Below are 22,030 nucleotides of genomic sequence, written 5' to 3'. Positions count from 1 at the left end.
CAGAGGCAGAGTGAGGCTAAGCATACGGCGGGAATTCAAAAAGTATTGGATACAACTTCAACATCCTTTTATGCAAAAACACATAGCAAACTGGAAATATGAGGGCATTTCTTAACCCAATAAGGGCTATCTAGCCAAACAGGAGCAAACATCATTCTCACCTGAAAATTTTTAGAAAGATTCCCTTTAAAATCAGGAACAAAATTAGGATTATCCAGCTGTAAGATCTACTTACATCACATCTACTCAACTTTGTACTACAGATCCTAGCCACTGTCAGAAGGCAAGGAGAAAAATGCATAAGAACTGGAAATAAAGACACAAAACTGGCATCATTTGTAGATGATAGACGATCTTCACAGGAAATCCAAGAGAATCAACACACAAATTATTAGAACTAATCAGAGTTCATTCAATAAGGTTGCTGATATGTACGTTTATGTACATCAGCAATAAACAATTAAAAGTAAATTTAAAAAATTCATTGGCACTATTTTTAATTGGCTACCTAGAGATAAGTCTAACAGAAGAAGGCACGATTTCTATGGAGAATACAGTAAAACTTGCTTAAAATTATTAAAGAAGATGCAAATTAACGGAAGATTCACCAGATTCATGGATAGAAAGACTATCTTGAAAGTGTCTATTCTCTTCACAGTAACCAATAAATTCAATATAGTGATAATAAAAATTCCAACAGTTTTTTGATGGAAATTTTAAAAACTTCTTATAAACAAGGGCCAAGTATATTCCAGACACTCTTAAAGAACCACAATGTAGGGGCCCTTGCTAGAAGAAAACCAAGTTGTTTTTATTTTTTGGCCATACCGCATGACATGCAGGATCTTAGTTCTCCGACCAGGGTTTGAACCCATGCCCCCTGTAGCGGAAGCGTGCAGTCTTAACCACTGGACCGCCAGGGAAGTCCCAAGAAAACCAAAGTTTTTGGCGAATCTATAGTGGTTAAGGCACCATAGCACAGGCAAAGGGACAGATAACTAGACCAATGGAAAACAATCCACATGACAGAGACCCACTCAGGCACAGACGATCCTTGCTGCAGGGCAGAGCAGGCACTGCTCTCAATAAATGGTCCTGATGCAATCAACATGTATACATGGAATATGTATACATGGAAAAATGAAATTAAATCTCTTGTTTTCACTACAGACAAAAATAAATTCCAGGTTCACCAAACAGCCATAAGGGATGTGCAAAACTTATGACCCTGGGATGAGGAAAGGTTTCTTAAACAAGATCATAAAGAAATTTGGCCTTTGGGAAAAAAAAATTGATAAATTTTTTTATCAATTGGAAAAATGAATTTTTATCAATTGATAACACTTACTGGTATATTTATCTTATCAATAAAGCCAGATACATTGATATATTTCATTCCATTAAAATTAAGGACTTCTGTGCATAAAAGGCACCATAAAGCGAGTGAAAAAATAAACAAACCCCAGGCTGAGAGGATATATCCTGGGTTACTACCCAGAATATACAAGGAGTGCCTAAAATAAAAAGAAAAAGCCAAATAAGCCAATAAAAAAGTGAGCAAAGGATACGAACAAGCAATTCACAGAATGAAACATAAAAAGTATGCGAGATCTCTCCAGGAATCAGTGACATGCAAATTAAAATCATAGTGAGATATTTCACACACTTCCGGTTAGCAAGAATTAGGTCTGAAAATAGGAAATATTGGTGAGGATGTGAAGCCAAGGGAACTCTCATGTATGACCAGTAAGAGGGCAAACTGGCATGACCACTTTGGAGAACAACTTCACAACGCCTAATAAATTTGCAACAGCACGCTGTATGCAGACCAGGCAATTCTACTCAGAGGCATGTGCTCCTGGAGAAATGCACAAGGGGTCATGGGTAAGAATGTTCATTGTAGCAAGGTTTATAATTCAGAGAAGAAAAAAAAGAGAAACACCTCAAATGTCCATTAAAAGGATAACAAATAACTAAACTGTAATATATCATACAATGGAGTGACACTTAAAATGAATAAAACAGAACTGCCTGTATCAATGTGAATGGACCTCACAGAAACATAATGTCAGGCCAAAAATAACTGCTGAAGAATATGTCCAACATGCCATTAAAATATGCAAACCCCACACTATATATTTGTATAGATACTTAGAAATGTGATAAAAGTACAGAGAGATGCATGGGGATTATAAGTGGCCCCTCAGGGGTTCCCTCTGGTGAGAAGGGAGCGTTACTCGGGGAAGCTTAACTGCGCGGTGGGCTTTAGTTCTTGGGCTGGATGGTGTGTGTGCACAGGTGATCATAGTATCAGCCACTGTATTTTCAGATCTCTGAACATTGCATAATAAAAGGAGAGAATATTCTCAGTGAGGGCATTTATTAAACACTGACTGTGTGCCCAGCCCTGCCTGTGCCAATAGCCATGGGGACCACAGGAGGAATGTCACCTCTCCTGTTCCTGCTGGCTGGTGTCCTGAGCTCCCTACCCTCAGAATCCCTCCTGCCCTTGAACCCAGCCCTCCTGGCCCACCGCCATCAGTGCAGAGGGCATGGGAAGAGCCCGGTACTCTGGAAGGAATGGCTCATCTAGGTTAGACCTAGGAAAGAAATTTTCCATAGGAGCTGACAAGCTCCAAAGAGCGCAGAATCTCTAACCCCCGAGGTCTTGTCTAAAATCATACTGAATTCCCGATGATTTGTTACATACACTCACCGGAGAGGACTTCCCCCACTCCTATCACCCACTGTTAAGGTGTGGAGCACGTGCTTTGTGTGTGCATGTGTAGTGTTTGTTTTTCCTTTTTTGCAGTATTATACGCACACATTTACACAGCACAGATTAGACTAAGTACACAGTGTGGTAGCCTGCGTTTTCAGCCTCATAAGTCTACCACATAGATGGTGTGGGTTCTCTGGACATCTCTTAGGAGAGGAACCTGCTGCACTGCTGTTTCAGCTTGGTGCCCCCTCCTCTATTTGGGGACAGAACGGCAGGTAAGCCTGAAGCAGCCCCCTTACCTGAAGCCCAGGAGGATGGCCGAGGCGATGACCAGAGCGGAGAAGGAGAGTGCGTAGCCCACCGTGTAGATGACGTAAAGGGACAGGAGCTGCTGCTCCGGGGAGTTCTGTGTGCACACGGGGGACACAGTGTACAAGGGGTGGCCCACAACCCTCCTCTCCCACATTCTTCTTTCCCACGGGGCAGAGGTGGGGCCCCAACGCAGCCCCACTGGGATCCTGGAACTAAGAAAGAGAATAACCTACGGTGCTGGCCCTCGGATTTCTAGGGCCCTGTTCCAAGGCCAGAGAGGTGAACGCACACCACCTCTGTCCAGAAAGCATGGCGTGCAAAGCCCGAGAGGCAGGGGGATGGGCAGGTGGCCACAGACCCACTCGCCAGATGCCCAGGTCCCTGCTCCCAGGTAGCTGGCACCCTGCTGCCCCCAGCTCGCCGGCTCAACTCACTCGGTCCCCTCGCTTGGACTCCTCGCACTCGGACAGGTCCCTCCAGGGCAGGCTCGAGTTGTCCTTGTGCAGCCATAGGCCATCGGTGGTGCAGAACCGGTACACGTGACCCTGCAGCACTGGGGCGGAGACACGCGGGAGCTGAGCCTCGTCCCAAGGCCACCTGCCCCTCACCCCCTCCACCCTGGGGGTCACCCCAGCTGCCCCCGAACTGACCCCTCTGCACACACACACACACACACACACACACACACACACACACACGCACACACACACACACCCCCCTCGGGCCTTCCTCTCCTGCCATGTGCCTGTCTGACCCACCCTCGGCCTCTCCTCTCAGCCACCCTGGAATGCAGCTTGACGAATTCACACTATTGAGATGAGACCGCGCTAGCCCATTTCCACACCCCTGCCTCAAATCGTGCTACGGACAAGGTTTGGTGCTGACGAGCAGTGGCCCCAACAGACCCACAGCCACCCTCTGAGACTGCTGATTCACAGAACTCAGGCCCCACCTTCCCGGGCAGAGCAGACCCCAGGAACAAAGAGCTCTTGAGAGAAAGAAGGAGACCCAGCCTCATCCTCAGGGAGCCCCGGTCTGAGGGGAGACACGGCCCTGCCCTTAAGAAGTTCTCATCTGATGGAGGAGACCCAGTCCTAGTCTCAAAGATCATCTGATTTAAAAGGAACACAGAGTCAATGGCAGAGACATAGCCCTTAGAGACACTCTGTTCCAAGGGGTAGTGGTGCGGGGAGGGAAGACCAGCTCTTCCCTTCAAGTGGCTCCAAGTAGCTGGAGATGGAGACTGTCCTTGGAGACCTCCCAGGCTGAGAGTGGGGAGACATCCAGCCCCTGGCCTCAAGGAGCTCCCAGTCTGAAGGAGGAAGGAAGCACAGTCCCCGGCTTCAGAGAATCAAGACTCTCACAGAAAACAAAAACCAAAAAGTGCAGAAAGGAATAACAGAAATGCAAACCGAGAGAGAGCAAACACAGGCCCAGCAGGGCTGGGGGTGGGATGTCCCTGTGTCCACTCACATCCCACCTGGGCATCTGGCGCTGAGGCGACCACCCTGCCGTGCCTCACTGTCTGCCCACCCAGGGAGGGGGTGGCTTGCGGCCCCAAGTTTGCAGTGGGATCACAAGAGGGGACAGGGGATTACTTGTGTCTGAGAGGAAATGTAAGTCTGACCCCAGGGCCAGGAAACTGGGGACAAAAGTGGGGAGAGATTTAGCACAGGGGGGATCAAGGAGGGGAGCTGGAGCCAGGACGAATTTTAAAAGATTTAAAAATTCTAAAAGACAAAAGATTTTAAAGACCAGCCTCCCGGCTGTGGGAAGAAGGCTCAGCGTGAAGGAGGGAGCATGGAGAAGCCGCAAGGCCCTGGCTGGCAGTGGCAGCTCAGAAGTTTCCAGGTGGGGAGGCAGCAGTAAGGACAGGTCTGTGGAAAAGGATCATTAACATGAGTGCCTGACGGCGGCAGCATCAACCCCAGGGCCCACACCGCCAGGGCCGGGAAGGGACGCACCCTCCAGGACGGGGCTGTATTTCACAGTTCACAAACCATCAACCTGCCCACTGCTGCCATATGCCAGGACACCTTCACTTTAGGGGCCAGGGACAGCTCTCTGCCTGCACAGTCAGGTACCTGCAGGGCCTGCCAGTGGGACCCTTGTCCTCCCTGAGCCGGTCCCTGGCTCCCAGCTCACTCTCCCCTTTCTCCACTCCCTTTCAGAGACCCTGACCCGCTTCAGGAGACAGAAGTTATCTGGTAATACTGTGGGGTGAGTCAGCTTGCGGCATCACTGCTTCTAGAAGAAACTGCATTTTAAGAGACTTCCCCAGGAAGAGAAACAAAAGCCTGAAAATGTAATGATGGGACTTTGGGCAGTCGGAGGAGCAGTGTCCCAATAGCTCCCTGACTCATTTATGAACAAAATCAGGAAAGGACAAAGGCAGAGAACGGGAGGCACCAGGTCTGATTTAAGCAACTAGAAGGGCCCCCAAATGTCTCTCTTATCTGCTGCATGGATGCCTGGAATTCTTCATCAGGGGTTGAGTCTTCTGATATAAGAGCAAAACCAGTCTTCAGGAGTCGCTGACCCCAGAGCAGTTATGGTGATCTGGGCTGACTCCATGGAGAGTGAGACTTATATCAGAACCTTCTCTGGAAACCCATTTAAATGGGAGGAAATGGGGAGAAAAGAGGAGGCAGAGGGGCCAGGGGAAGGGAGAGGACATCGCAAAGGGGCCCAAACTGTCGAAGCGCCACGTACCCCGGACGCAGCCCGCAGCAGTGTGACCCTAATAACAGCCACTTGCCATAGCTGGCATGGGGTCTGGCATACAGGAGGCACTCGAATTGATGTTTTCCTTCCTACCTGCTCCTTTCGAACCCTCTCTGCAGGCTGCTCACTCATAGAATCGGGTTTTGAACACCTGCTGTATGCCTGACACCTCTGAACATCACAACCACCTTACAAGGTAGGCACAGCAAATCCCACTGTACAGATGAAGCAACTGAGCCTCTGAGAGGCCACGTGACTTGCCCAAGGTCATCCAGCCAGGAAGCGGCAGAATCAAGATTGCAGCCCTCGTGGGGCTTCCCTGGTGGCGCAGTGGTTGAGAGTCCACCTGCCGATGCAGGGGACACGGGTTCGTGCTCCGGTCCGGGAAGATCCCACGTGCCATGGAGCGGCTGGGCCCGTGAGCCATGGCCTATGAGCCTGCACGTCCAGAGCCTGTGCTCCGCAGCGGGAGAGGCCACAACAGTGAGAGGCCTGCGCACCGCAAAAAAAAAAAAAAAAAAAAAAAAAGGTTGCAGCCCTCAGCTCTTGGCCTCCAGAGGCCAAAAGTCAGCAGCCAAATTCACTGCTAACAGTCAGCAATGGCCATGTGCCATTTATCTGCCCTTCCTCCAGGCTTGGACTTGCCAACATTCAGCATCCTCCCAGCAGGTCCTCTGGCCAGTTTGGGCCCCCGGCACCTTGCCATTCCTGGGCCCTCTGCTCAGGGCAAGCTGGGAGGGTAGGGAGGCAGTGTGTGCACAGATGTATGTGTTACTGGAACAGTGTCAAGGGATCACTGCGTCCCTGCGAAGCTCAGTGAGCCTATACGAGTGCGTCTGTCAATTATCCTTCATTAGCAGCAAATACTAAAAGCCAGGGCTGGTTCCTGGCTGGGCTGCGGTCCCCAGGTGCCCATCTTGGCTGGAGATGGGGTGGGTACGGGCACTGTCCGGCTTATCAGCCCAGCTTTATCTGGCCCAGGTGCTGCTGATCATAGCCAGAGGCTTGGCTCTGGTCTTGTCAACACCAGGAGGCAGCCAGCCGCATGCCAGGAGGCCTAGGGATATTTCATTAAGTCAGACCCTGGTGCTGGAACTAAAACCCCCAATTAAACACTTCCCCTCCCGGAAACCACAGCGGCGTCTGTAATCAAGCTAACAGCCGCCCTCCCACGTGGACGCGGGCACTCAGGGCTGTGGAGAGCCGCTCATGAATCCATTAGCTCCTGCATCCTGGCAACAGCAATGGTCAGCATGGACTCCTGGGCCCCCAGCTCCTGGGCCCCCAGCTCCTGGGCCGGGAAGCCAAGATTCAAAGCGGGCAGTCATAGGCCCTCCCCAGAGTGCTGGAATGAGGGTCAAAGGCAGGGCTCGAACTGAAGGTGTCCGCTTGGGGTGGGGGTGAGGGGCAACGCATCACATCACAGCCTAGGAGAAGGAGCTCGGGTTCTGAACGACAGACTCAAGGTCAATCCTGGTTCTGCCCTCAACCAGCTATGGGACCTTGGGCAGACCTCCCCAGGTCTCAGTTTCCTCATCTGTAAAATGGGAACCCTGATAACTTCCCAGGTCTGTGGTGTGAGGATTAGGAGATAAAGCATGTGAAGTGCCTGGTACCTGGTTGGTCTTCAAACTAGAGTCACAGTGAAAGACCTGCTGCCACCCCGCCCCTGCCCGCACCAATTCCTCAAAAGGGTACCCCTTCACTGGGGGCGGGCTGGAGCTTAGGACACCGCCTCAGCCGGAGCTCCTCCAGGGCCAAGCTGGGGCCTCGGTTTCCCTCTGGCAACCCCGGCCTGCTGTATGAGCTCAAGGGAGGCACCTGTCAGAGTTTCCAAGAACTGTGAGTTATAGACAATTTTTAAAACATTTTATGACTCTCCTATAATTAGAACCAAGCTAACAGGTAGGGATCAGAAGGGGGTGCAGCTAATGAGACTGGAATGATTTGTAATGAGCAGATCAGCTGTTTGTGGTTAAACAAGGCTGCTGGAGGGCACTCGGGTGGCAACAGGCTCTCTGAAGCCACTCCAGCCTTCTGGTTTACAGAGAAAATCTTGTGGACGCAAGGCATCTCCTTTGAACGCCTTCCTTCCTTGACTCACCTGTTCCCACCCTCTCTGTGCAATCCCCAGTTCTGAATTAGAGGGGTCAGAATTCAAGGACTTGGCTGGCTTCCCTGGGATACTGTATAGTTCTGAGGCCTGGCCTGGCCCCATCTCTGAGCCTGACATCCTCCCTCCCTGGAGGGCACTTTTTCCCCCTTCTCCATCTGCCTGTTCTTCCAGGCCTGGTCCCGATATCACCTCCCTCTGGAAGCCTTCCTGGTGCCACACCCCAGGCAGAAGAGGTGGCTCTGACCTCCCTCAGCACCACTTCCCAGGCCCCTGAGCTGACCTCTTCAGCCCCATGGGGAAGATCACCCCTTCTCCCCAACACCCACATACTCACACACCCCTAAGGTCTCACTGACATCCCCAGCTCCTGACACAGACCTGCCCCGGGGAATTGTTCTGAATTTAATTCTTTCTCTAGTCACTCATTCTTCTTCCCTGCTCTGCACCCCAGAAGGCTGACCCCCGTGGACAGCATCACTTGGGCTCTTTGCCCTCCGCTGGGTTTGGCCAATGGGAGGCACCAGCAGAAGGTAGGAGGGTGGAAGGAGAGAGAGGCTGGGGTATTTCTCCCTTGCTCCCTTCTTGCCTTGATTCTGAGGTTCTGGCAGTGGCATTGCCTCTCTGCGGCCAAGGCCCTGCCCTGCTGGTGGCCTCTGCATCACCACCTCCGGCTGTTCCTGCCCCGCTCGGGTCTCGGGATGCTACAGCTTCCCACTGTTGTGGTCCTTGGTGCTTTATGTACCTCTTTGGCCCCTTAACCCTGCCAGCCTCTGAAGTGGCCCCTCCATTAAATTCTTTTCAAATTCCCAGCTGAGTGTGTTTTCTGCCAGGACCCTGCCTGAGACCCGTCCCCCTTGTTTCTCCCCACTTCGAACTCCCACTATGACGTTTTTCCACAGTCTACCCCCTTGATCAGCCCAAGAAAGTTCCAGAACTGCCCCCTTCCTGCTCCCCCATGCTCTGGGAGGGGGTGAGGGGAGCCCCTAGGGCCAGCTTCTGCCAAGCGGAACAGCCAGGACAGGCCAGAGGCAGCAATTATGCTGCAGGAGCCCACGGTGGGTGTCTCTGCAGCTCCCTAACTCAGAGAGAGGGGAGAGGGAGGCAGAGTCTGTGATGCCACGTGTCAGAAAAGGGAGTGAATTAGCTTGGTGAGTCAGGGGAGGGGGGCGGGGGCTGGCAGGGGGCCTGCACAGTGGCCGCTATCTTCACGGAGAAAGCAATAAAACCGTGTTCGCTCATAAACGGGCACCACCAGGACCTATTTCCTGCTCAAATAAAATTAAAGGTGATGGATGGAGCCGCGAGCGACAGGCAGAGCTGGGGACAGCTTAGTGCTGAGTGATGGGCCCTGTCCTGCGCCTGGCTCCCTGGGGTCTAGAGGCCCGGCCCCAGCTGGACAGACAGCCAGTCCCAAACCACTGGGGAGCAAGGAAAGTGTGCGTATTGCGGGAAGTGGACGAGGTAAGTCGGGTAGGTGGAAGAAATTAACAGCAACCATTTTTCAAGAACCTACAATCCTCCCAACACCCCCATCACCTGGCTTTATCCCATCTCCCACATGGCAAGCTGAGGCACAGAGAGGTCTAGAAATTCACTCAAGCTCACACAGCCACTCAGAGCAGCATCAGGCAGAACCGTAAGATTGTACAACTCGACGTTTTCATCTCCAGGGAGAGGGCAGGCAGCTCACTGCCCTCCCTCAGGGTGTGCCCAGCCAGCAGAGGCCCAGGCCACTCGCCTGTCCCCATGCCCAGAGCCACGTGCACAGGAACACACACACATGCACACATACGTGCCTGCACACTGGAGGAAGCCTGGTGTAGCAGTGAAACATGCTTACTCTAAACCAGCCTCCTTGGCTTATTCCTGGGTCTGCCACTCACTTGCTGTGTGAGCTTGGAAAAGTCACTTAGCACCTCTGTGCCTCGGTTTCCTCCTCTGTAAAAGGGGAGGGTCACCAGAGTGCTTGCCTCGCAGGGTTGTTGCGAGGGTTAAATGAGTGTAGGTGTGTAAAGTGCTTACAGCTGGCCGCAGAAATGCTGCGTGAAGGGCACTGATCCGCTCTGTGTCTTATGCAGGCGCCTGCCTCTTTCCAGGCCCAGGCTCTCCCTGTGCACCTCAGGGTGGGGTGGGTATACTGGGAGGGAACAGCAGGAGAGAGTCTCCTCAGGACTTCTGCCTGGGCTTCATCTGACTCCAGTCCTGTGTTCTGAGGTGAAGCTCACACCGGGCCCTGCCAGGTGCCCTGATGTTCCGCTAAGGGGCTGCCTCTCCCAGGAAGCCCTCTAGCTTCCCAGAGTATGACCTCAATCACACCTGCTTCTGGGCCAGTTTCTGCTTGGTCTCAGGCCCCTTCGGTGCACTGTAATTAAGAGCACAGGCTGGCTTCAAATCCTGGCCCTGCCATTTACCACGTCATCTGGAGCGAGTGACTTAAACTTTCTGGGGCCTCAGTTTCCCTATCTGTACAAAACAAGCATACCCACGGGGTAGTTGTAAAGATTAAATGAATACTCGGCTTTTAGGGCAGGACTGGGCACAGAGCAGGTACTTAACATCATTATTATAAAGTAGTACCCTTTCTCCCTTCCTGAGACCGTGAGCTCTTTGAGGCAAGGGCGCTTGTCTCCTGTTAGCCTCCCTGGTGCCTGGGACAGGTGGGTGGGTGTTGGGGGGCACATTAACTCCCCCTCCAGTCAGAGCTCCCCCTGCAGCCTCTGTAGATCTCTGTACTCCAAAGAGCCTCAGCTTTCCCAGTGCAGGCTGTCCCCTGCAGACAGGAGTGAGCCGGGGAGGACCTGGGGGGCAACTTCACCAAGGCCCCGATCACTACTCCCGTCTGGGTTCATCTGAGCAGTGAACCCCTGAAGAGTCAGGAGGTGGCTACAGGCCACTACCAGGTGGGCGGCACCTACACACACACACATTACACACACACACACACACACACACACACACACACACACACACACGCATCAGAGCAATGACACCTCTGAGTAACCCTACCCCACACCGAACCCCCAGGAACTGTTCCTACCTGACTCCTTTCCTGATGCAGGAGGGTGCTCATTTCTTTCTTAAGTCAGACGCCACGATTTCCCCACAGACCCCACCTGCCAGATGGGCCTCAGGCCCAGGTCACACCGGATGCCACCCCGTACTGCTCCCCACCCCCAGGGAAAGAAAGGCAGACCACCGGGAGGAGGCCCAAAGACCTCCCGGAGCAGGGAGGCTGCGTCTCAGGGGAAAGGAGGCAGCACGAACCCCGTGCCAACTCCACTCCCACCCCAGCCTCCTGGGCACAGGGTGGGGGAGGGAACTCACCGCTGCTGGCCCAGGGCAGATACCAGGGGCAGCTGACGTTCACGAAGGAGCCCGGCGGCCCATCCGGCCAGCAGGCGTAGTCATCAAAGGTCCGGTTGCAGAACAGGCCTGGTGCAGCGGGACGATGGCATCTGAGTCCCAGCCTGGCTGGGGCACTGCCCCCCAAGTTCCCCACCGGGGAGGCTGCCCGGCAGAAACCTGTGCTCGGCTCACCTCCACTGAGGCTTCCTACCCACCCAGCACATTCCCACCCAGCAGGTGCCACTTATCAGCAGTGGGACTTGCAGCAAAGTACTTAAGGTCTCTGTTTTCTCACCTGGAAAATGGGGTTGATCCCCAGTCCACAGGGCTTTGTGGGGACAAATAGCATAGCTAGCATAGATAACTGAGCATAGTAAGTGCTCAGTAAACGATCCTCGTGGGCCTGTTATTAAATTACACACCACGGATGAGGGGGACGGTAGCTCTCCAGGCTAAGAGAACCCTCCTCAGGTGACTGGGTCATGACTGCAGGTCAGGACTGGAACACAGGCCTATCAGTCCTCTGCTCTTTTTTTTCTTTTTTTTAACATCTTTATTGGAATGTAATTGCTTTACAATGGTGTGTTAGTTTCTGCTGTATAACAAAGTGAATCAGCTATATGTATACATATATCCCCATATCCCCTCCCTCTGGCGTCTCCCTCCCACCCTCCCTATCCCACCCCTCCAGGCGGTCACAAAGCACCGAGCTGATCTCCCTGTGCTATGCGGCTGCTTCCCACTAGCTATCTATTTTACATTTGGTAGTGTATGTATGTCCATGCCTCTCTCTCGCTTTGTCACAGCTTACCCTTCCCGCTCCCCGTGTCCTCCAGTCCTTTCTGTACGTCACTCCCCCTAAACGTTTATTACCATAAGTACGTGCGTTGGGCCTCCTGCCCCGGCACAGGCTGGGAAGTGCTGAGGAGGAGGCAGAATAGAAAGGCCAGGTGTCTGCTCCTGAGGGGCCCCAGCCAGGGGCGAGGGGGAGCACAGCAGCAACGAGGCCGCACCCCCAGGCACAGGGGAGATGAGGGGTCCTAGAGAGGCGAATGATGCCCAGCCAGGCGCGGGGCCTCCCAACGCCGTGGAGAGCTGGTTGGGCGCACTCACCTGTGGCTGGGGGCGGAGCCTCGGTCAGGAAGCGCTGGCACTGGCGTTGGTATTCTCGCCATTTCTCCACTGTCTCAGAGAGGGACACGGTGGCACCCTGGGGAGAAGAAAGAAAAGGGGGCCCCTTAGGTCCAACCAACCTCTCTTTTATGCCCAACCCCACACACACACTTGGTTTCTTGATGTCCAGGGGACCTTAGAGCCCCAAACTCCACAGACTTTAGCCATCTCTGAAAGAGGGTGACAACACAAAGAGGGGCTCCAGGTGGATGTTTTTGTATCTTTATCCCTCCCAGGGCACAGCCTGGGGTGTAGTAAATGTCCAGCCAGTGGCTACTGAAAGGACACTGTTGGGGGTGAGTGGGGGAAGGGCCACGGGCTGGGCGTGTGTCTCATTCATGGTTTCATCTGCCCTCACCCAGCAGAGAGCGTTCCTGAGGGCCCTGGGCTTGTGACTGCCACGGGCTCCTTTCCAGCACCCAGTCAGCCTTCCCGCGAGGTTCTCACACTTTCATCCACCAGTCTCGAAGGCAACACGCAGGCCCAGAGTGGGAGAGGGGCTCAGTCAAGGTCACACAGCACCCCAAGGAGCAGAGCTAAGGCTAGGACCTGGAGTCTCCCAGATCAGTGCCTGTGACGCAGCAGTGGAAGGTGTGGGCTGAGGTGGGATTCAGCGCTGGTAATGCTGACCGCTAGCATCCCTCCTGCAAAATGCAGTCACGTTACCTGGGAGGTCAACATGACCCCCACCGTCTCAGCTCTATCAACCGTGGAGAAGTCCTGAGGACATGGGGTGAAGGGGTCAGGAAAGTTCCAGAACACAGAGACTGGGTCTGCAATGGGAGGGGTCCCCCTCTCTGTGAACAGATAAGGTAACAGAACTGGCTTTTTAGCAGAGACCCAAGCAGATGCACCCAGGTGAGAATTATCCACGCCCAGACCTTTTCGGGTACTTCTTTAGATATGTCTTGGGACTATGTTTCTTTTTTATTTGTATTTTTTCCTGAACAGGCTTAAGATTATAAATATTCCTCCTTTAGAGCCTTCAGACACACAGATGACCAGGGAGCCCCTTGTATAAAATTCAGGACCTATACATAATTTAAAACAAAATTTCGCTTTTGGAAATCACAAAAATATACATGCGTGCTGAAATGAAAACAGCTTCATTTTGGGAGTTTGCACCACTCTTGACGGGTGGTACCCTAAGCACACTGGATCTGGTTTCCGGGTAATCCTGCCCAGATTTGGGCTGCGTTGGGGCTTACAAGACGCTTCCCGTAAAGACACAGGTTGTCTTGGGCTCATTCCTGGTGGCACAGGAAGCCCTAGGGAGGGGACAAAGCTCGCTTGACAAGCAAGGGGACAGTCTTGGAGTGAGTGTGCTGAGGCCACAGGCAGAGCTACCTAAAAGACAGTGCTCTTCTGAGCGCAAAGGTCAAGTGTATTTGTTAAACAAATAAATAAGGAATCAAACCCCACAGCGAAGGCAGTGTCAATTTTAGCCACAACTGAGGGGTCAGCGCAGTTTTCACTAGTGCCAGTCCTGGTGGATCCACCCCCCGACCCCCACCCGCCTTCCTTCTCCTCCCCGGAATGCAGCAGGTGCTGGTGGTCAGGGCAGGGAGACCAGGGAGAAATCCCACCTGATCTCTCTAGGAGGAAAGCAGGCAGCAAGCAAGGTCACTGCTGGGAACTGGGGCAGAAGGTGTGTCTGGGGCAGGGAGCGCGGACTAGGAAGCCCATGGGAAACCAGAAGTCTCAGGGTGGCGAGAAAGGCAAAGGACAGCACCAGGAAGCCAGCCTGGCCACCAGCGCCCCGGAGAGCCTCGAGACAGAAGCAGCCCTGTCACCTGCTCGGAGCAGAGCCTCGGACAAGAAACTATCTTCAGACGGGGGCTCCCTGAGGGCAGGGCTGTGTCGCCCTCAGGCTGGGGCTCCTTAAGAACAGGGGTTGTGTCCCCCCTGAGACAGCTTCCTGACAACAGGGGTCCACCGTCTGCCTCCTGCCCCAGCTGAAGTTCTCCAAATACTGCTCACCGCACCCCCCCTGCCCAAACACACGAACTACCAGACCTCTGGCCTCTCCCCACCTGGCGTTTATGGAAGTAATAGTGTGCCAGGCTCTGGGTGGGGGGAGGGACTGGGGGAACATGGGGAGCGCAGAGATGAAGGCCAGAGCCTTGGCCTGAGAGAGTCCCCAGGCTACTCGGGGATCGGGTGGGAGTAAATGCTCTTCAGGACACAGCAGAGAAGGCAGCGGTGAAAGTGCTCAGGGAATGGCTGGGGCAGGGCTCGGTGAAGACTTGAGAGCCCTGGGGGACGCCGGGGATTGTAAGCTGGGGTTGGCGGAGGGAAGGGGTGTAGGGAGAGACTGGGCCCAGCAAGGGCAGAGGGTAGGCATTTCAGCAGGAGGACCCAGCAGGAACGAAGGGGCAGAAGTGGGGACGTCGGTGCTCTGGTAAGCGAGCAGAAGACAGCCTTGGACTGATGTTCAGGAGAATTTTCTGGGCCAGGGAGAGAGCAGTAGGCAGGACCTGGGACAGATGTGAGGCTCCAGTCTGGAACGAGGCTGGGGTCACCCGGTGCAGCAGGGCCCAGGGGCTCAGGGGAATACAGTTACACAGAGAAGCGTGAATAGCCCTGGCTTTGGGCTCAGAGCCAGGCCTGACCCTGGCTCTCCGGTAAATTAAGTTTGTGACCTTGTGCAACAGTTTTAACTTCTAGCCTGAGCTCACACCTGCACAAATTGGGAATAACGATAGTCCCTGCCTCCCCGTGAGCATTAAGTGAGTTAATGCTTAGAAGGGCCCCTGGCACGTGGAAAATCCACAGTCAATGGCAGCTGTCTTCGATTTCTGCTGTTGACAGGAGACGGCAGAGCAGACCGGGCGGCCAGGCTTCCCGGGGAGTCCGGGTCCCACCCCTCCCTCATTTCCAGGAACAACAAACTCCCAGCAGGAAGAAAGGAGCATATTTTCCTGCCAAGGACCAATCATCCTGCTTAATTTGTGGCATCTTCCAGCTGCAACATAGCCATTAGCAAAGCCTCCATGCCCAAGGGCAAGGAACCGTGAGGAGGGGCAAGGCCCTGCCCACCAGCCTCAGACCCATTTCATCCTCCTGTGATGTGAGTCCCCACTCCAGGCCTGGTGAGGAGGGGCTGGGGGTGGTAAGTGGTGGGGAGGATGCAGTGGTGGAGGCCCCTGCCCCTCAGAGGCAGCAGAGCTGGCCAGGAGATCAGGGCAGCAGTGGGGGGCCCAGCGGACCAGGGTGAGGGCAGCTTGGCAGTTTTTAGAATCAGGACTCACCAGGCTTCATGGGAGTTCTCTGATGGGGGGGGTAAAGGCAAATGGGGGCAATGCCTGGGGCGGAGTTTACAGTAAGGAGAGGGTGTCTCTCAGATCCAGGTGTTTGGCAAGGAAGCAGGAGGTGACAAAGAAGATGCCAGGAAGGAGTGGTGGGCAGAAGAGAGCACTGGACAGAGAGTCACATGTCCTTGGTTTAAATTCCAGCTTTGTCTGTTAACGTGGGACTGATGGGACGAATTTTAATCTTCTGGGACCTCAGTTTCCTTATCTGTAAAATGGGCATATCGTTCTTTTCAAAGAGTTCCTGTACAGATCCAGCAAGATAAAGTAGTGAAAACCCTTAGGAATTATCCAGCCCTGTATGAGTGAGCAGTGTTCTAAGGAAGAAGAGCAGGAAGAGACGGATGTGGAGAGGGTGAGGGGCTTTCCAACACCCCAGGACGGCACGCTTTCTCCAAACACTGGCTGCTAATGTGAAGAATTCCTCCGGCAGTTTCATTTCTCAGTGTGAATAAGTGCACCAGATTCTTTCCTTTTCTGGTAACCTTTTTGATTGAGAGGAAGGAGGAAAGAGAGGCCACTAAGGTGGGAAAAATGGGAGAGGGCCTCCCCAAAGGAAAAAGAGGGCTCCCATGACAACTCTGGCGCCTCCCAACAGATGCAGCCCTGCATCTTCCCTGCAGCTCCTCCCAGGACCCCTGCCTCCTTCTTCTCTGCCCAACTTCCAGAGCCCAACCATCCCCGAGGCCCTCTGAGACCTGGAGGGAATGGTGCTGCTGGACCCTGGGCTCTTGGCCCCATTTTTTTTCCTTATAGACTCCAGATACATGAGCAGAAGGGCAGGGAAAGGAAGACCACACACACATTCTCACGTGCACCAGACCCCTCACACGGATACACTGTCACACACATTACCACACGTGTGTGGAGCACATGCTTACATACTAAGACATGACACGGAGTCTCTCTCCCACACATAAACACACAGACTGTCAGGTACACACACACACACACCTTGACTGACATATACTAAAGTCACACTGTCACATGCATAAGTACAGAGAAACAGACACACACTCTGTCACAAGCACACTTTTCTCACCCACACACAGACACACACTGGCAGACACTCATTCACACACTAAGATGTCTCTCTCATACACACACAGACCTTCCCATAGATGCAGTATCACACTTGGAGTCACAAACACATACACACTGTCAGACACACAATGACATGCTGAGATGTTTCATACACGGGGACTCACAGGCAGGCTGTCACACAGAGGGTCACATCCAAGTACGGAGGAGAAACAGGGGTTCATGCAGCCCACACCCCTCCCCCCTGGTCCCTCTCTCTCTGTCTCTCTCTCTCTACCTGTCTCTATCCTGTATCTCTCTATCTCACACGCACAGAGGAATCTGTTCAGGGGCAGGCTGCAGCTAAGGAGAGCCTGTTCTTCCTCAGAGCAAGGCATCCAAGGGCAGGATGTGGTTTCTTGGTTGCTCTGCCCTGGCCCCCACCAGACTCCATGTTTGGGAGGGAGCCCAGCTCAGGACAAAGTCCATGGTGACCGCCGCGCACCCTGGACTCCATCCACCCTTCACTAGAGTGCAGAGGCACGGGGTCTCTGACAGCCCCCCTCCCAGCCCTCTTCCCCTGCCCTGGAGAAGGCTTCCAGATTCCCGAGGACAAGCGGGTCAGATCCCCCAAGTGACTAAAGCTGCCATTTCTGGGTACCAGCGTCCCAACCCTCTCCATTACCCCGTGGGGCAGGGCTGGTGATCCCTATTTACAGATGAGGAAACAGAGGTTCCGGATGGTCAGATGTCCTGCCCAAGATCACCAGCTAACCGCAGACCTGATATTTGAACCCGGTTTTGTCTGGTTCTAATTTGGAGTGTCAAAGTCTTGCCCGTCTCCCCAGTAGACCAGCTCCCTCACAGGGGTCTTGCGGAGGAAAATTATAGGGGAGGGGGTGGTCCTTCCCGGCAACAATGAAGGAGTAACCTAGGTCCCCTTCTTCAGAGGTCAGTTCTGCCACCCTCCTGCCGGCACCCCCTTCCAGCCTGGCCAGCCTGACTGTGGGCAGCTCACTCCATTTTCCCTTCAGTCCCACTTGGGTGAGCAGGTATTAGGCACCAGCCCAGCCCCACACCCCTTTGTCCTCTCTGTTCCTGGACTGCTGGGTTCACCTTACACAGGGAACCCTCCTTTTCTGAGATTCGTCCCCACCGGCAGTGACATGAAGGGAGCAACCTAGTCTTGCTGATCTCATGAACAGAAAATAGAATACAGAATCCACCATTGTTTAGAGTCACACGCGGGCATGAGGTTGTGTCGCAATTACTGCAGTCTGACCTCAAAGCCTGTCACTCAGATCTCCACGGGTCAGGGATGCTCACAGCAGGGCAACCCCCGAAGCTCCCCCTCTCTGCTCACAGCCTGGCTCATCCTGCCCTTCTCTGTCACCCCAGGACTGTTATGGCCCCAGGATATTGGGCTTTTGGCCCAGGGCTGAGGAATGAGGGGTGGGAAGAAAGGGCAGGTTCAAGGAGCCTGACTCCTCTGGGCAAAGGAACTCTGGGGAGAAGACAGGCAGCATTCAGAACCTCTCCTCTTCCCTTAATCCAAAGCCAGTCTGCAAATGGCCTGGAGCAGGATGGGACCAGGCAGCAGAGCCTTCCGCCCCAACCCTGCCCCAGCTGGAGGAGGAGATAAAGGCGAGAGAGAAGCAGGTAGTGGGTCTGCAGTTCTGGCTCCCAAAAGATCCCACGCACACCAGGGAAGCCAAAGTCTGGCTGAGCGTCGGGGGGACAGTGGTGTGGAAGGAGATGCCTCCTGCAGCTGGGGGCAGTAGCTGGGCTGGGGACGGGGAGAGGGAGGGAATGAGACTGGAAAAAAACGTGGGGGCTGAAGAAGGGCTGGCACCTTAGCTGGGAGGCATATCTGTCCACATCTGGATTCTCAGCCAGGGGTGGAGTCGGCACTCATCAAAGACCCCTCCTCCCGCCTTCCACCTGCGCTGGGACAAATTTCAAGGCCCGTGAAAGCCCCTCCCCAAAGCTCTTCAGGTCTGGGGGTGAGAGTGGGAGGTCACGGGAAGACACGGCTCTCTGGCACAGGAAAGCCTGCACCTCCTCGCTGCTCAAGCATCTCACAGCATCTCTGGACAACTCCTCTCTCCTAAAGCAGGCTGACCACAGCCCCCAGCCCAGGAGCCTGGAGGCAGGAAAGGCAGAGAGGGGCTGCAGGGGTCCACCTGTGGTCAGCCCTCCAAGGGCACCCAGGAGGCCAAGGTGTCTCCACGTGTCCCAGTATGGGCTCTGGTGCATGTTGACCACCAAGGGGGTCAAAATGGGGGTGTGTCAGGCGAGTGTGTGAGGGGAGGCCTGCCTGCTTCTAGAGGAGCAGGGAGCCTTCTAGCGTTTGCCTTGGCGCGGAGCTGGGGACAGGGGTGGCTCTCGAGTTCCAGCTGGGAGGTCAGGGGGAAGGACAGCAAGTTGCCACCTTAGGGTACCTGGGGCTATGAGTCAAAGGCTGTGCTGGGGGGCTGGTGGGGGGGGATAGAGCTGGGGGTCCACGCCCAGGCCTCTCTGCCTTCCCAGGGGCTCTTTGACAGTGAGCGGGGCACGGCGGGGAGGGGCCTGGGGCACAGTGGAAAAGGGGAGGTCGGGGAGCTCGCGCTGTGGCCGGGCCGCCGGCACGCGTTTGCGGCAGACGGAGTTGGGAAAGTGGTCGGGGGGAGATGCGGCGCAGAAGTCAGCGCACGGCGGCCGCGGGACAGCCGGTGGCCCGGCAGAGGGGCCCGGGCGGCCAGGAAGGGGGCGCCTGGCCGGGGCTGCGGGAGGCGTCCGCCGTCCGAGACCCCACCTCCGACACCCAACTCTCCAGGTCCCACTCCCCGAGGCTTGGGTTCCCGCCGCCCGCGGTCGCGGAGTTTCGCTCAAGTCGCAGCCGCCGCTGCCCGGACGCCGCGCCCGCAGCAGCCCACGCCGCCGCCTCCCCCGCCCCGGGGCCCGCGGGTCTCACCTGGGGGCGGGGGCCGGCCCTGCCCACCGCCCCGAGCAGCAGCAGCGCCAGGCGGAGCGGCCCGGGGGCGCCGGCCATGGCAGGGCTTTCAGGACTGGGCCATCGCTGCCACCTGCGGCACCGCGCACGCCACTGAGCCCGGGCGGCGCGGGCGCGGGGGAGGAGCCGGCGCTGGGCCGCCCCGCCCGCAGGAGGGGCCGGGTGGGTCCCGGCTTTCCGCCCCCGCCCGCGGAGGCCCCTGGGCCCGGCCACCTCCGGACCGGAGGTCCCGGGCCCTGCGCTCTGGGCTGGCGCCGCTCGGGTTCGGGCAGTGCAGGAGCCGGGCCGCCCCCACCCCACAGACGGCCTTCCTCCCGGATCCCCCCGCTAAAGAAAGCCAAACCACCCCCCAGCTGTCCAGGATACACCGTAGGGAACTGAGGTGGAGAAGTGCACGGGACTTGGCCAAGGTCACACCGCCAGTCAAACCCCTTTCGAAAAGTGTAACCCCAAGAGCTGGGAGTGGCGAGTAAGACAGATCCACCCGGAGGGGTTACCCGGTCCCCAAGACCTCTCCTTATTCCCGGGTTCTGTCCCGAAGGCAGCCCTGGGACAACCAAGGTTGGGGGGACAATGACAAATGGATCAATGGAGCCCTGCCGGTGGGGAGGGTCTAGAAGGTCCCCCGACTCCCGCAGCCCCCATGGCCCCTGCTCTGAATCACTGGGGCTCTTATAACCCCCGTGTCCCTGGGATAACGTGTGCCCAAGGCTGTCCTCTGTGCCTCCTGCGTCTCTGTCTCCCTGCTTCGTGGAGGCTCTGTATTATACCTGCCTTTGTAACACCCCCCTCAACCCCCAACGCAGTGCAGGCCAGGGAGTAGGGTGGGACACAGGTTCACCCTCACCCGGGCTGTGGAAGACAGTGCTAAGAAGGCACTGACTTTCTGTTCCCTAAAGCCAGTGTGGAATGCCAGTGGGAAAAGGGAATTACACCCCTCTCCCAAAAGAACTTTGATGTCACTATTAGGAAGCGGGGTGGGCAGCAGCGCTCAGCTTTGACCTACCACGGGGCATGTCTGGACCATTCCAAAGGGAAAGGGAGCAGCTGATGGAGTAGCTGCCCCTCAGGGAGAGAACAGGACTTCTCAAATCTCAGAGCACCGAGGAGGGGAGGAAGGGGGAGGGGGAGGGGGGAGGAGGCCTCCAGTGGGAGGAACCAGGGGCTCCCATTTGCCAAGAGAGGTCTTCCTGTCCTGCAAGCTCCCTCTCACTACCTGAGAGTCATTTGTTCCCTCCTCTACCCAGAAGTCAGTCTAAAAGTCACCTTATGTGCCACTTAGGCTTCGAGTGACAGAAAACCCCTAATAACAGTGGCATAACCAAGGGCTCTGTTATGTAAAGCAAGGCCAGAGGTTCAGCCCAGGGCTGGAGCAAAGGCTCCCTGACCATTAGGGTCTCCAGCTCTTTCAGTTTCCACCATTCTCATGGTTCAGGGCTTCAATCTAATGATCCAAGGTGGCTGCTCCAACTCTGGCCATGATATTCAAATTCCAGCCAGCAGGAAGGAGGAAAGGGAAGATGGATGCAAATTCCAGCCAGCAGGAAGGAGGAAAGGGAAGATGGGTGCAAATTCCAGCCAGCAGGAAGGAGGAAAGGGAAGATGGGTGCAAATTCCAGCCAGCAGGAAGGAGTAAAGGGAAGATGGGCGCACCTCCGCCAGTAAGGACACATCCTGAAAGACGCAGCCATCAATTCCACACCCCATGGTCCCCCCTCAGACACATGGGCACGGTTAGCTTTGAAGGAGGCTGGGAGAGTACCCTTAATTCCAAACAGTCACTGGCAAGGTTAAATATTAGGGCTTGTATTACTCTAGAAGAAGGCAAGATAGATAGATAGATAGATAGATAGATAGATAGATAGATAGATAGATAGATAGACAGATAGATAGATAGATAGACAGACAGATAGATAGATAGACAGATAGATAGATAGACAGATAGATAGATAGATAGATAGACAGACAGATAGACAGACAGATAGACAGACAGACAGACAGACAGCTAGACAAATGACTTGCAGGCTCTGCTATATGAGGGCTGGGGGTTGGGGAGAAGAGGAGAGGAGAGAGGAAAATAAGGGGCTAGAACTGAGTCTTTACCATGAAATTATCAACCTCCAAATTACACTTAATAAATATCAGTTGAACACCTGCCATGAGCCACACACTGAACTAGGTCCTGGGCATAAAGTGGTGATGCAGTCCGTATCCTCAGAGGGATAGGAATGGAAGGGCTGGAATACCGCTCTCTAGACTAACACTAACCATGAACAAAAACAATCGCTATCAGTACCACGTACTGAGTTCCCTCT

The 22,030-nt window shown here is 54.8% G+C and overlaps 1 protein-coding gene across 1 annotated transcript in view; it reads right to left on the bottom strand.

Moving 5' to 3' along the window:
• Window positions 1–19,754, bottom strand: part of GLP1R (glucagon like peptide 1 receptor) — a 37,575-nt gene extending 17,821 nt beyond the window's left edge. The window contains exons 1-5 of the mRNA XM_060162786.1: window positions 19,677–19,754; window positions 12,333–12,429; window positions 11,199–11,306; window positions 3,469–3,587; window positions 3,022–3,128 (exon numbers count right to left, since the gene is read on the bottom strand). Coding sequence (XP_060018769.1) covers window positions 3,022–3,128; window positions 3,469–3,587; window positions 11,199–11,306; window positions 12,333–12,429; window positions 19,677–19,754 — 509 coding nt within the window. The remainder of the gene's footprint in view (window positions 1–3,021; window positions 3,129–3,468; window positions 3,588–11,198; window positions 11,307–12,332; window positions 12,430–19,676) is intronic.
• Window positions 19,755–22,030: the final 2,276 nt, after the last annotated feature.

Source organism: Lagenorhynchus albirostris, chromosome 10, assembly GCF_949774975.1.
Source record: "Lagenorhynchus albirostris chromosome 10, mLagAlb1.1, whole genome shotgun sequence".
In the NCBI taxonomy this organism is placed as follows: domain Eukaryota; kingdom Metazoa; phylum Chordata; class Mammalia; order Artiodactyla; family Delphinidae; genus Lagenorhynchus; species Lagenorhynchus albirostris.
This window is presented reverse-complemented; position numbering and strand designations above follow the sequence as displayed.